The following is a 15,608-nucleotide window of genomic DNA, read 5'->3' as shown; positions in this document are numbered from 1 at the left end:
AGAGCATTATTATGATCTTAACCAACTGCAGTAATATTTGTATTACATTATATAATTACATTTCTGATATTTTAATAACCATAAAATAATGCAAAAGAATTAAAAAAACATAAATTACAAACAATCATGAAACTATTTTATGTTGTTTTTCCTTACTGGTTTATTTTCATATTATTTCATTATAGTTCCAAGGAGATTTAATAAAACACCTCATGAGACTTTTTATCGTTTTTTTTTTTTTGAAAATGACATTTCAGACGCTCCTTGTCCACTATCTTATTTTCATTTCATTCAATGTTATTTTACATTAATGTTATTCAATGCTGTTACACTACGAAACAGAAGTATTGAAAATTATTCAAATTCATTATTATATTAACATTAAAAATTTTTTTCAACCTTACGTTAATTATTGTTAGAATCATTTTATTTTTGTTTTTCTCCTGAAATTATAACATACTCCCCAAATCTCTTTACATATTTACATTCCATACTTTACATTGTAGATGCTTTTACCCTTTATCTTTACTTGGAACCTAGAACGTGATTGATGGTCAATTAATTTTTCTCTTGGGTTTATTCTGATAAACTCTGGTATTAACATAAATACTCTGGAATTAACGAGGTTTGAAAACTGTTTAGTAAAGTTGATATAGAGGAATATAGAACAAGATATGAGGAATATAGAAGATATAACTTATATAGAGGAAAGAAGTTCAATTGTAAGAAACTAGAAAGTTTAAAAAATTATATATTAATTATTTTAATACAAATCGAAGTTATTGAATTTTATATCATTATGTCGATCTATATACTTGACCTTTTCGGTATATACCTTAAAAGGATAAGGTATTCCCAATTTAACGCAAGGTAACTTATTTATCGTTACTAATGTTTGGTTCTCTGAATTACCTTCAAAAGGATTATATTTGTTTAAATAATATGACAGTGTGATGTTTAGTTGGGACCTCGAAAGATATCCTGTAACCTCCTGGTGTCCTTTCCAAGAAGCAGCGTAGTTGAGTGCTGTAAAGCCCCACTTATCTTCCTTTTCTTTATTTAGAAGGGCTCGGCGCAGAAGCTTTACTACCCCTAAGTGACCCCTGGCAGCGCTGCGGTGCAAAGCAGTCCTTCCCTTGCTGTCAGGCTGAAGACTTTCGACACCTGCCTGTATAAGCAATGCTACTACTTCAGTGTGCCCTTCTCTTGATGCTAAAAACAACGGAGTTTCGTTATCCATATTTACTGTTATACTTTGACTTAGTCCAATTTCGGTGCTAAGTAACTCGAGTATTGCATCATAATGCCCATATAATGCAGCATAATGGACAGGTTGGTAGAGCAACAAATCCCTACTTGATTGGTCAGCTCCACGATCTAAAAGTGTTTTTATAATCCTTGAGGAATTATCTCTAGACGCAGCAATATGCAATGGAGTCATCTTGTTGTTGTCCGTTGCGTCTATATTTGCTTTACAATCTAAAAGCGTAATAACAATTCGCAATTCTTCGAAGTTCCTGAATTTGGCGCTCCTTTCGCAAGCTAGGTGAAGTGGTGTACTCCCGTTTTTGTTTCTACTATCGACGAAAGCTCCTGAAACAAGTATCGACGACACTACATCCGGATGTCTTTTTCTTGCGGCGTAATGTAGTGGTGTCATGCCATCAACGTCAGACGCATCTCTTTCTACTCCTGCGTTTAGTAAAATTTTCACTATTTGCACGTTGCCCTTGTAGGAAGCTAAATGCAGAGGAGTTTTTAGATCAATCGTCTTAGCTTCTTTATAAGCCCCGAGGTTCATTAACAACTCGACTGTTTCCAGAGATCCACTTAAAACAGCGTAATGAAGTGGCGTGTAACTACTATTGTCTGCTTTATTTATAGCAGCCGGTGGATCAGAAAGTAGTAATTTAGCAATCTCAAACAGCCCTCGTTTGCATGCGATGTGAAGTGGAGTAGTACCATTAATATCACCAATATTTTTGTAGCTTCCAAATCTCAAAAGTAGTTCAACAGCTTCAAAATGTCCATTCTCACAGGCGTAGTGGAGTGGGGAATATCCACGTTTATCTCTAATATCTACCGAAGCACCATTGTATACCAACAGTTCGATAACATCTGCGAGACCTTGGTAGGAAGCAATGTGTAGTGCTGTCACATTATGGAACTCGAGAACGTTGTTAAACTTTACGGTACTAAGTGCATCTAAAAAAGGTGAAAAATCCATATGAGCTTCCTTCAGCGCTTGTATAATCACTTCAACAAACTCAAAACTTCCTGACATAACTGCTGAAATAAGAGGAGGAATGCCATCGATATCTCTCTGATCAACATTTGCCCTGTTATAGACTAGTTGATATATTCCATCTACAAACCCCGTTCTAATGGCATGCTTTAGGATGAGTGTAGGGTACGAGTCAAAATTTTCAGTTTTACTTAACAGAAGGCTTACAATTTTTTTTGATTTGTTTGACACTGAATCAAAAAGAATCTTTGATCCCATAAAACTATTATCTTCTACCTTCGCTCCATGAAGCAGGAGTAGTTGGATGATTTCTTCAGATAAAAGATCAAAAGCTAAATCTAAAGGTGTTTGCCCATCTTCACTCATCACATTCGGATCAGCATTCTTAGATAAAAGAAATTTTATTAACCCAGTTTCATTTCTTCTAATTGCTAAATGCAATGCTGTTACATTATTGCATCCTTTCCTGTTGATGTCATCCCCATATTTTAACAAGTTCTTTATCACATCAACCTTTCCATTATTTGCTGCCCACTGTAAAGGGGTGAAGCAAACGTAATCTTCAATGGTAAAATCAGCGTTTTTGGACAGGAGGTAGTCAACGACTTGAGGATAACCAATAGCAGAAGCTTCATGGAGCACTGTCTGATGAAGGAGATTTAGCGAATTAACATCGGCTCCGTGTTCCACCAGTGTCTTAATTGCAGCGACTATTTCATCTTCGTTTGTATTATTTATAGAACTATTCACTAATCCCTCACTACGAATATCTGCAATAATTGCTTCTTGTTTGTGGGATTTCATTATATTTTTATAGTCCTTCCGAACCGCAAAATTGAGAGGTGTTTTCCCATTTTCTCCTTTATTGTTAACGTATGCACCGTGATCAAGAAGCATCTCGATCACTTTAATATTTCCCCCCGATGCTGCAAAATGTATTGCGGCATTGCCCATATTGTCTCTTCTTTCCAATGAAGCATTTCTTGGAATCAATAAATTTACAATAGCATCATCACCCTTCAAGGCAGCGACCATCAAAGCTGTCGTTCCATCATTTCTCTGATCATTGACGTTAGCTCCGTGTTCAAGAAGAACTTTAGTCATGTTCAAATTCTTTTGTTTTACAGCTGAATACAACGGAGTGGTGCCAATCTGATCCTTTATATCTAAGCTGGCATTATAAGACAACAGTAAATTTACTACGGACTCGTAGCCTAAATTAACAGCGATATGTAGCGGTGTTAGGCCTTTGTATCCTTCATCGTTGACATTAGCACCGTGGTCGAGAAGTATCTTAACCACGTCAAGACGATAATAATTTACTGCCCCAATTATTGAACTGTCATTGTTACCATCTCTTATATTTGTACTAGCATTTTTAGACAGAAGAATCTTCACTATAGAGTGGTAACCTTTCTCTGCAGCGTAATGCAAAAGTGTACGGCCATAAGATCCTTTTATATTGACATCAGTAGCGTGGTCGATAAGTTTCATAGCAATATTAGATTTATTATTTTGAAGTGCAAGATGAATTGGGGTGTTATCGTTGTCGTCTCTGATGTTTACATTTGCCTTTTTGGACAAGAGCAAATTTACAATCGATTCGTAGCCCTCCTGAGCAGCGATATGTAAAGGTGTAAGGCCACCAAATCCTTTAGTATTAACATTAGTACAATCATCAAGAAGTTTGGTCACGTCGCTGAAGTTGCCATTTATTATAGCAAGGTGTAGTGGAGTGTCATCTAATTCAATACTTAGGCTAGTTGAGTTGTCGTCTTCAACTGATGGATTTAGATTTGAATTGGATAGTTCATTTTGATCATTTTTCAACTGAAAAAGAAAAAAGAAAAATGAATAAATGGAAACATCGTACTTATAGTAATTTCATCTGACGTTGCTAACAAATATTTGGGAAATACAAGAAAATATGCTGTATAATTAAATCTTTTGCATTAAACAATAAATTTTTAAATAATGAAAATTTGTCCAAATGTAATTAATAATTAAAATTTAATAATGGAAAAAAAATATAAAAATCATACACTTATATATTTGATATTTTCCCTAAAAGCTGATATCTATGATTGTTCCAAGAGCCGAAGAGGAGAAGAAAAGGAGTTATTTCATTCCAATGTTTTATTACTTTAAACCTATAACTAGGAAGAAGAACTTTAATCATTACCACCCCACCTGCCTTGGGTTCCTATACTACATACTAAGGCTAGTTGGGAAATTGTTATATTACAAAGGCATAACCAGTAAATAATTAAATACATTATTTTTTTTTCATCATTTTCACACTTTATTTTAATTTTTTATGTCATCCATTTTCCCCTCTATTATTTAACTAGGTATATACGTCTAGTTCCCTCTCAGTATGATCAATATTAAAAATTTAAATTCATAATATATATTTAAATAAAAATCATACATAGCCATAGATTATTAAAATCTAAAAAATAATCAGCATAAATATTATTATTTATGTTAATATTAAACATAAAATTGAAATATATTATTTATTTAATTATTTAAAATAATATACTGTTAAGAGTCAAAATTTACGGCCATATTTAGAGGGAATAAAATATTTATGCACTTTCAGAAGTTATGAGGAATTGATTTTTTAGTTCTTTCAAGTAATGAAAATAAAAAATACGCATTTTTTTTACAGAATTTTGTTGTTCTATTTTTAACTAGATTATACAATGGATACAGCAAAGGTCATAATGAAGTAAATATAGAATTATATTTCTGTACACATCCCCTGAAGTTTATTTTATTGGAGAAAAACCTTTTGTTGTTTTTTTTTAATTTAGTGCTCCATATCCTTAAAAATATCTAAAACACTAAAGAAACTTATCACACGTTATATAAAGAAGTGTGAATTTTCTAAATTATGAGCTCTATACGCTTTATATTTCTCGTGAGTTTTTCAAAAAGCTAAATTTTTTCCAAATAATGAAGATTCTATATTTTTTGAATTTATTTTGCCAAATATAATGGAAAATGCTACTTTTTGCGAAGATAAACGTTATTAACTTTATTGTAGTACATTCAACTTGCTGTAATTTGGTTGCTAATAGCTATTTGAACGTCTAATAGTTGCTGAAATATAGCTTTTTTTTCCAAACAACGAAAAATCTACATTCAAGTTTGTATTTATTTATTGTTATACAAAAAAATGAAAATACTGTGATTGTTTTTTTTTTTTAATTCTTCGTCTGCTACCTTTTAGGATTTAATTGTGATCCATTTGAAATCATCAACTGTGAAATATAAATATTCAATATTTTAGTTCTCGACTTTATTTTCATTCACATAAAAACAAAAAGTTCGCATATAAACGAAAACTGATCAACATTCGAGTAAAAATAGAAAATGGATATTTTACTAGTGTAGTGAGATAGATATACATTTATTAATTATATATACATACAGAGAGAATAAGGTGGTGTTGAGTGAAGATGAAGAAGTAGATTAGTGTGAGTATCATGACTAGATGCAAGATTAAGCAAGACTCCGTAAGTTGCAATATACACAACCTCGCGATGACTGTTGTAGATAGAGGACTAGACTTCCTTCTTCAGCTACGTCAAAAACAGCAGGATGACGTTCGACGTATCATTATCGTTATGCGAATAATTATATATAAGGAAATAATGGGTCGGAAACGTGTTTTCCTGGAACGAAATCTCCAACCGCACGCAAAACTCTGATTCCACAGTTTCATATCTACTTTTCAAAAACGACTGTCAAGTAAATGAGTCAAACAATTTCTTTTTTATCGCCTTATTTTTTTTTAAAGTTTTTTGTTTTTGAAACTACCTTTTTCTACTTATTTCTGTTGCATACGTTGCTATCTATTTTTCAAGATATTGTTTTAATTAAATGATCTTTCATTTGAGAATAAAATATACAGCGTGATCTATTATTGAGATACAACTATATTCATAAAGGAGTGCTTCGTATGCGTCAGCAGAATTAGTTGACGGAATCTGATAAAATTTATACAACACTTACCATAACTAGTTCCCAGCTTCTTTTAAATTTGAACCAAATCAGAAAACCGTTTTTTATATAGATGTACAATAAAATACTGGAGAAGTTTTTGTCGGGAGGTGCGGTAAGCAAAGAACAACATAAATAGACAAAACCATATTTATTTATTTTATGCCGACGTTTCGACCTGAGTTTCAGGTCTTCATCAGGACTATAGAACAAAAAGAGATAACAACAACATTTAGAGAAACATACAATTGAAAAGGAATAGTATACAATCTATAGCCCTGATGAAGACCTGAAACTCAGGTCGAAACGTCGGAATAAAATAAATAAATATGGTTTTGTTTATTTATGTTGTTCTTTGCTGACCACACTCCCCGACAAAAACTTCTCCAATCATTAATCTACGGTCAACTATCTACACCACAGTACAATAAAATACGTTTGCGCATTCTTGAGCCAAAATATTATTAACAATCAGATAAAATCAATAGGGGATCAACTAATTAGCTACCCGTACAATCCCAAAAATTACATCTACATCGGTTATTGAACTCGGAAATAAATTTGTCCCTTGTGTCTTAAATGTATATATGATATAATATATATAATATGAATGAATATTTTCAGTTATAAGGTTTTTTTTTTCAATTTTGTGCTTGCATACAAATATTCCCTACCTTTTGATTCTATATTTATAGAATTTATTATTACTATTATTTACAATATTCAAGATTTTGTCAACAAGAACGGCTTTCGCATTTAGATATAAATTTCTGAAAGTTTTTCGACGAAACAGGGACATACAATGATAGAAAGACGATAATATACATATACTATTATACGAAAGTTTTACAATTTTTTTTTTTTCACAATTCCTTGGTGTTTACGAAAGTTTAATGAAATTCGTTTAAAAAAAAAAAAATTATAATAATCATTTACAAGGTTGATGGAGAATCTAATTAAGTTGGGTCTATTTTATAAAACTAAATTTAAAACTATTATTTCAAAATAGCAGACAATAATTCGAAAACAACATGGGAAATCTTCGAAATGGGAGAAGTTGAACTAAAAAGCTAATCTTTTGAATAATTATAATAATTATTATTATTATTATTATTATTATAATATTTTGAATAAATCAAATTAAGGGCAGAACTGATATATTTATATTTATTTATTTTATTTTATTTTTTTTTAATATTCATTTATTGCTATTTACAACTGCCCATTATAATGCATTTAGTAAATCTGATCTAAGTTAAATTGGAGTGTTACAGGCGTGTAGATAAACTACCCATTGGTAGTATTAATGACATTTTACATTATCTGGTCTCGTGGCCATCTTCTATTCAGGCGCCTCGGAGGATTGTCAGGAATGGATGAGGATGGAAGATTAGAAAGTAGGGGGTTTGAGTGGATAGAGAGTTTATAATGGAAGGAGTGATATCTGGTTCGGGCTAGATCGGTTACATTAAGGTTTTTATGTATGATTTTATTTGTGAAAAATTTAGGAGCATTGAGGATTTTACGAAGGATTTTGGATTGTAAGGATTGGATACGAGAGGAATTCGAAGGTTTAGTGGAGCCCCAAAGCTCAACTCCATATGTCCAGATTGGCCTTATTGCAGTCATGTAGATCAGTCTTACATGTAATAGTCGAAATCGACGTGCAGTTTCCTGTCTTTTCAGTCTTGTGTGAGGATTCCAGGTTAGTCGTTTGTCCAAATGTAGTCCAAGGTAGCGGATCTGTTCGACAGGGGTAAGAGTAACATCATTAAATGAAACTGTAGGGCAGTCAGTAGGTTTACGACGAAGAGTAAAGGTGATTTGATGGGATGTGTTGGAACTTATCTTAATCCTCCAATTACGACACCATTCTTCGAGGGCTGTGATATGGGATTGGAGATTTTGGGATACGATTAATGGGTTATTATTAACAGCGAGCACTCATGTGTCATCGGCATACGTGGTGAGGATAGTGTTAGGATTGGTTGGAATGTCAGCTGTATAGACGGTGTAGAGGATGGGACCGAGGATACTACCTTAATAAACACCAGCGGACTGAGAATAGAGAGATGAATAGGAACCATTGTAGTTTCCTTGCAATAATCTATCAATGAGAAAGTATGTAGGAGGTAGGAATTTACGGAGTTTGTAAAGCAGTTCCGGGTGCCAGACTCGATCAAAAGCCAGTTCAACATCGAAAAAGACTCCCGCCCAGTACATTCCGCGCTCCAAAGAAGACGATGTGTGTTTATGATCACATGATCAATGCGTGGAAAGATAATATTTAATCTACAATTCCCTATTCATTAATAATTTCTTTTCATGATATAAAAATGAATAGATTTAAACTCCCGTAGCCAACTAATTGACCAAGCATTTGTCCGCAAAAGATATTTTGATAATTTTATGTGGTTTTATTAAATATAACAGAAGGTATTTCAATAATGTATCGTTATTTTTTTAAAAGAAAAATAGGTATAAATGTTTAAATTCGGAGTAAGTTTTCTAAAAACTTGTATAATAACTTACCTTATATGTTCCACGGAGGTCCTTTTTTGGTCTCGGTTTGACTTGGACCATCACATTATTAAACGGTCGTAAAGTACGACCCCACCTTTCCCTCCACAAATGCAATAAAAGTGGTAATATTATTAAATAAATCAGATGACAAAATGGGCTGAAAAATTAGCTGAGAAATAACAAACATTATTTGTTTAAGGCCTGTTAATGAAAAAATCGACGGTTTCTAAGAAAAACTAATTATGATATAAAATATGAGAAATAAATTAAAGCTTATATTGATTAATGTGAGTTTTATATTTTTAATTTAATGTAGTGAAAACTTCAAATATTTTTTTTTTTAAATGAACATCAGAGATTTAAGGCCGGAATAGGAAACCAACAGAGGTCTGTAATATAATTACGCAGAGGTGATTTGAATAAAAATCGAATCAACAAGATTGAACTCGTTAATCCCATTCGCTTATTAGGGATCTGGGGTAATCGTGTTGCCTTCCACCTGGGGCAAAGGGGAAGAATTATTGTTTCCTGGCCCATTGTTGGGCTGTGGAATGAAAATCTCTTCAGTTTTATAGTTTGGAAAGAGTTTATTACTGAATATTGAATAGTATAAATAATAATAATGAAGGCTTAACGAAACTGAAACCGATCGCTGTCTACATATATCTGTTCAGTGTCGCCCGTCCAAACCTAAATCTAGCAGATCAGTCTCTCCTAGACCCAATACTCCTTTACGCTTCGGTTTACCCGTCGGTTCAGTGCTTACTAATATTTAAGAGATGTTCGTTACTAAGTCTTTCATCTTACAAACTCTTCTTATTTGCCGCAATTCTATAACCTAAATTATATTTATCCCTCAATTCTCAGGCCATCTGTGGCCGAGGGAGCTGAATCGTCGATCTTACAACTCAGAACTGGGTTTACTTGTGTCGTACTCTTTCCACCATGGTTTGAATAACTTGCTTACCTTTAGAAAACCTCCCTCCCTCGTATGTCAGAAATGAACAGGTAGGGGTAACAAAAAAGTTCTTAATTCCTAGGTGTCAAACATTCTAAATTCTCCAGTTCCCTAACCATCCTTTTTCAGTCCGATTTTTTTACGTAATACTTTATTTTCAAAAACCATAAAGCGGTGTTCTTCCCTTTGCGAATTACGATTTTAATCCTTAAAGAATTGTAGGGAGAGAGTAGTAGAAAGTAACTTATTAAACAGGGTTATCCACACAGTGTTTTAAAACAGGGTTAAACAAATGGAGTTTCTATATATGTTGATCTTATAGATTTAAGTATTAATTCTAACTGAAACTTTCGTTTTTGGAACTTGATATGTTACCTAATTTAAATAAAATTAATAAATAGTCTATTAATTACCAACAGAAATCACATTGACAATCCATACATCAAAAAATTACTCTAATGGATCTGAATCTGGAATATTACAAATTTCTAAATAAGCCAATAATAACATTAAATCCATTGTATAATGTCTGATCCATTTATTCAATTTTTTTATTTATTTATTGATGTTTACAACTGTATAAAAAATACAAGTAAATTTGATCATAATGACATAATGATAATGATATGATACAGCATGTAGAGAAACTACTCAGTAGTAGAACTCTAAAAACATTTTACAATATAAGGTCACGAGGCCATCTTCTTTTAAGGAGCCTTGGAGGATTGCCAGGAATGGAAGAGGAAGCAAGGTTAGAAACTAGTGGATTTGGGTGGTTAAGGAGTTATTCAAATTAAATTTTAATTCCTATGTTAGTCGAATATGTTTAATGTTTTCGGTGTCTATTATAATGGTATGATTATTTATTATCATTTTAAATAATTATTGTTATCCCATTTACATTATATCAACCAACTGACCTCGTTCACGATCAATAGTCAATCTCCTCACCTTGTATAGAGAGAGCACCTGTAACAATACAAACAGCTCTAGGAGGCCATCAAGATCTGGAACAAAACCATCTCATCACTCAAGCGGTTATGCTATCCGTGCATAACTGTTACTTGCCACCTTCCTTCAGTTGATATAATTTCTCGTTTTAAAGTCGATAACTCCTTAACTTTTTTTAATTAATCAAGATGGCAGCACATCCCTTAACTGTATTTTTATTTATTGCTTAGATAAATAAATTACTGTTAATATGTTTTTGTATTTCCAGGGTTGTTATGATGATAGTCAAAAGGTTATTAATAACGCTATATCAACTCGCTACAAATGCCTAACTTCATTCTGACTGACACCCACTGCACCCTGAGTTGTGCCAAAGGTGAATAGTCAGCGGCAGGAGGCTAGGTGCGCGTTGAAGGAGCTCTTCTCTTCAAATTATAAAAAGGTTCAGTACTTAAACATATTTGGTACAGTAGGTGAATATTTCCAGGGCCGCTTGTAGCCGTGGGAGTTGAGACGTAGCTATTAACGATTTCGCAACTTGTTTTTGGGTCGACTTTATAATTTCTGTGGCGGTCCCACGAAAACTTGACCTTCTACTATAGTTAGAATAGGGTGGTAACTGAATATAACCCTTCATAATCCTTCCACCCTGTATGTCAGAAATGACTAAGAAAGGTCTTTAAAAAAAAGATAGGTAAATATTTGTTCGTTTAATAAAAAAGATATATTTAATATAAATATGTAGGCACAACCCTACTATTATTGTCATTCTAATAAAAATTATCTTGTGAATGTTCTAGAATATCATTTCCTGTTGAAAGTGTAACTAAGGAATTAACAAAGTTTCTTAATTCAGTTATATTTAATTAGTTATAGCTACACTTTACGGTATGGCATTGAGGCTCAGAAAGCAATCATTAAATTTAATTTAAGTTCATCAAAGTGATTTTTCAAGATCCTTTGTCCTGAAAGCAGTGGGCGTTAGGCAGAAACTTGATCTCCGGACTAATTTGTTTGTATTGAGCTTAGTTTAAGTCCTCGACTGTAGGTAATTACTTAGCGGGTTTGGCTTGTTGGCCTACGCATGAGGCTCATTAATACTTCATGTTGTACTATCGTTAAGTAGGCTTATCATTATTATTACATGCATTCATATTCAAATATTAATTTTAATATGGAAAATGTTTATAAAAAAAATACTTATTTTGTACTTTACATTTTTTAAAATTTATAATTTGAATTAACAACTCTATTAAATAAATTACAGAAGATGTGATGTGAGTTCTGTTACAGTGGTTTAATACAGACTTGAGGAGAATCTAAATTAGCTGAATTGTAATAACATTTCTGCACTAGAGTTCGAGGTCATCTTCTTTTCAGACGTCTAGGAGGAATATCAGGAGGAAACAAGTTTTAAAAAAAAAATAGTTTATCATGGAATGATTGATATAGTTTTTTGGCCATTATAGGCAACATGTGTAATATTGTGGTCATTATGGATGATTTTATATGTGGTAAAGAAAAGAGCATTGAAGATTTTATGAAGGATTTTGGATTGTTTGTAAGGATTGAATACGAAAGGAATTCGATGGTTTTAGGGGAGTCCTAAAGCTATCATAAACCTATCAAATCCTGCCCTACAATATCCTTTAATAATACTTCACATATCCCTTTCGTACAGATTCGATAGCTAGGACTACTCCAGAACAAACAGCTAAATTTCTTTTACGGCTAAGACTTCCGTTGGAGTCCTATACTGTCTAACCATGTTTAAGGAGTCAAGTTTTTCATATTTTGGGATTATCTCTCAATGAAAAAAATCAACGCCCAGGCCGGATTTGAACCGGCACCTCCAATAGATCTCAGGGTGGAAAGACTACGTCCAACCACTGAGCTGCGGACGTCCCAAAAGCTAACTTGGAATCCTCATACAAGACTGAAAAGATAGGAAACTGCTCGTCAGTTCCAACTGCTACAACATTTAACTGTTTTTTTATTTTATTTTATTTATTTATTGATATTTACAACTGTATAAAAAAATACAACCAGTAAATTTGATCATAATGACATAATGATATGATACAGGATGTAGAGAAACTACCCAGTAGTAGAACTCTAAAAACAGTTTACAATATAAGGTCACGAGGCCATCTTCTTTTCAGGCGCCTCGGAGGATTGCCAGGAATGGAAGAGGAAGCAAGGTTAGAAACTAGTGGGTTTGGGTGGTTAGGGAGTTTATTATGGAAGGAATAATATCGGGTTCGGGCTAGATCGGTTACATAAGGAACATTTAGGTCTTTATGGATGGTTTTATTAGTAACAAAATAAGGAGAATTGAGGATTTTACGAAGGATTTTGGATTGTAAAGATTGAATACGAGAGGAATTCGAAGGTTTAGTGGAGCCCCAAAGCTCAACTCCGTATGTCCAGATCGGCCTTATTACAGTCATGTAGATTAGTCTTTTGTAATGTGTTGGAAGTTTAGACCTTTGTCTAGTAAGTGCTGTAATAGTCGGAATCTGCGTGCAGTTTCCTGTCTTTTCAGTCTTGTGTGAGGATTCCAGGTTAGTCGTTTGTCAAGATGTAGTCCAAGATAACGAATCTGTTCTACAGGGGTAAGAGCCACATTATTAAAGTATACTGTAGGGCAGTCGGCAGGTTTACGAATTTAACTGTAAAAACGGTTTTTCAGACATAAAAGAATCACCTACATAAATATATTAAGGCATATTTGAATTTATGCTCTATTCCATAAATATAAATAAGCCTTGTTATATTTATATATTACAATATGTAAACCGTTTGTCCAGTTAAGTTTTGCAGTAGGCGGAATCGACGAGCGGTTTCGGCTAGAACCGGCTTTCAATCATGAAAACATATTTTTCTCATAACTGTTCACTAATTGATTATTAAATGCTTTCATAGCTTATATTTCCCGTTTTTATTTTGTTTTATTTTGACTAATAACAATATGAGATATTGTTTTTCTTCAAATAAACAAAAATTCAAGGTATTTCAGAGAAAGAATGTTTTTTAAGCACCCTCAAATTATTATTAAAGAAGATAAAATTATCTGATATTAAATTCCACTAAGTTTTACAATGATATGCCGAGTTAAAACATATTACCTTACCATTATATACAACACCATACAAATCTCTTACCATGCATGATATATTACAAATACATTTCTTCCAAATATACAAATTTTGGAAAAATACTTTTAAAAATCGGTGAAATCAGCCCTGAAGAATCCGATGAAGTCAAACATCACCTTACAGTGTTCTTTGAATCGACCTTGTGGCAAATTGTATATTATTATTAATAAATAGCAACTAACAAAAAAAGGTGTTTCCTTGGAAATGTAGATATTATGATAAAGGTCAATTACTTAGATGTATACTTGGACTAACATATAATTTTTAAGTGACTAACATAAAAAAATGTAAGATATTGGGCAAAATTGCAAGATGCTTATGTCTGCATACACTAATCATATTTTTAAACTAAAATTCAAAATATTTAACTTATTGAAAATTCTTATAGATAGGGTTATTTTTATTAGTGTAGTTGAATTTAGTTTCGATTATAGAAAACATTTGAAAATTTTATTTAAGTAAAGTTCAACACATTATTTTCCACGACCTGCCTGGTGATTAGCAAGCAATTGCAAGAACGTGCTGAACACTCTGTAATAATGTTTGCTCAAGGAAAATTCAACATAGATTTACAGATTATATTAGTGTTTAAGGTAAACATTCTCTTGAGCTCTAAGATATGTTCATTCCTACGTCAGTAATGATTCGTGTGTAATTCACGTTCACAAAATAAATTCATAATTTATATTTCCCAATAGAAGAATGAATAAACATAATTAATAAATTATGCAGGAAGAAAAATTATTTATATGTTTTTTTTTTTATTTTATTTTTTTCTGAGTATTTTTTATACAAAATAAAAAGTGATCTGATTACTGGTAACAATAAGTATTTTCATTATTTTAAATTAATTTTCCTTCCAAAATATTAACGAAATTCACAAATTTACTTAAAATAATAATAATTAATATTACTAGTGATTTAATTTTTTTTTAAGTTTATTATATACTACTTTTTATTTATTGGTAGATAATACAATCTGCCACACAGTTGGGGTCAAAAGGTAATAGTAATGAATGATCTCATACATCCTAAAATAAAGTAAAATAAATTAAATATATGAAAAAAAACAAAAAACTCTTAAAATATATACAAATAGAAGAACAAAACAAAATGAACATAATCGAACGATCTGTATGAAAAATAAATAAATAAAATAACATAATAATAAAATAATAAAGTCTCTCATAAAATAATATAGTTTCTCGTGATTTAATTAACATTCTTGCTACTATTACTGTGAAGATTTCATTTATAACATTTAGTGCATGACTATAAAAATAATAAACTTGCTTTTTATAAAAATTTGTTATTATTTACTTAAAGGATATTATAATTTGTTATAACCACATTAAATATTCAGGTTTCTGCACCATGTCAAATCATGGGTCTAACAAGTGATTTATATATTTTTAATTTAGTACGTTTCGAGAGTTGACTTTATTAAGTTGTTTAGTGGCGCCAAACTTCATTGGCCATCAACGCCATTTATACATTATTCAATCCTGCCAATATTCGTTAAATTTCATTTATTATTTATTTTTTCCCCTTCCGATCAAGTTATATTCTTGTCAGTAAATTTTGTGATTTCAAAAATTGAAACACCAATTCTATTGCCTCATCATCGTCTCCAATGGTTTTTGAGATATCTTGGCTTAGTCCCAAGCTATTGAGGCGTGGTGTAAAATATGGGCATCGTTGGAAAACATGGCTTATTGTTAAATTGTTATTGCAATACTGGCAGTTCGGAGGCGTTTCTTTT

The 15,608-nt window shown here is 32.1% G+C and overlaps 2 protein-coding genes across 2 annotated transcripts in view; one reads left to right on the top strand and one right to left on the bottom strand.

Moving 5' to 3' along the window:
• LOC106678164 (guanylate cyclase 32E) overlaps positions 1–15,608 on the top strand; it is a 219,205-nt gene that overhangs the window by 29,770 nt on the left and 173,827 nt on the right. The window lies entirely within an intron of this gene.
• LOC106678138 (serine/threonine-protein phosphatase 6 regulatory ankyrin repeat subunit B) lies at positions 760–5,817 on the bottom strand. The gene is made up of 2 exons (XM_014416483.2): positions 5,685–5,817; positions 760–4,075 (listed from the first exon to the last, which is right to left on the bottom strand). Exons 1-2 carry the CDS (start codon positions 5,739–5,741, stop codon positions 764–766), a joined length of 3,369 nt encoding a protein of 1,122 aa, XP_014271969.2. The 5' UTR covers positions 5,742–5,817; the 3' UTR covers positions 760–763.

This window comes from Halyomorpha halys, unplaced genomic scaffold, assembly GCF_000696795.3.
Source record: "Halyomorpha halys isolate HHAL.00 unplaced genomic scaffold, Hhal_1.1 Scaffold126.1, whole genome shotgun sequence".
NCBI classification, from domain to species: Eukaryota; Metazoa; Arthropoda; class Insecta; order Hemiptera; family Pentatomidae; genus Halyomorpha; species Halyomorpha halys.
This window is presented reverse-complemented; position numbering and strand designations above follow the sequence as displayed.

Coding starts and splice junctions, on each gene's coding strand:
- LOC106678138 (XM_014416483.2), bottom strand. CDS start 5,741: ATGATACTCACACTAATCTACTTCTTCATCTTCACTCAACACCACCTT. Junction 4,076..5,684: donor AACACCACCTTATTCTCTCT/GTATGTATATAT, acceptor TTTCTTTTTCAG/TTGAAAAATGATCAAAATGA.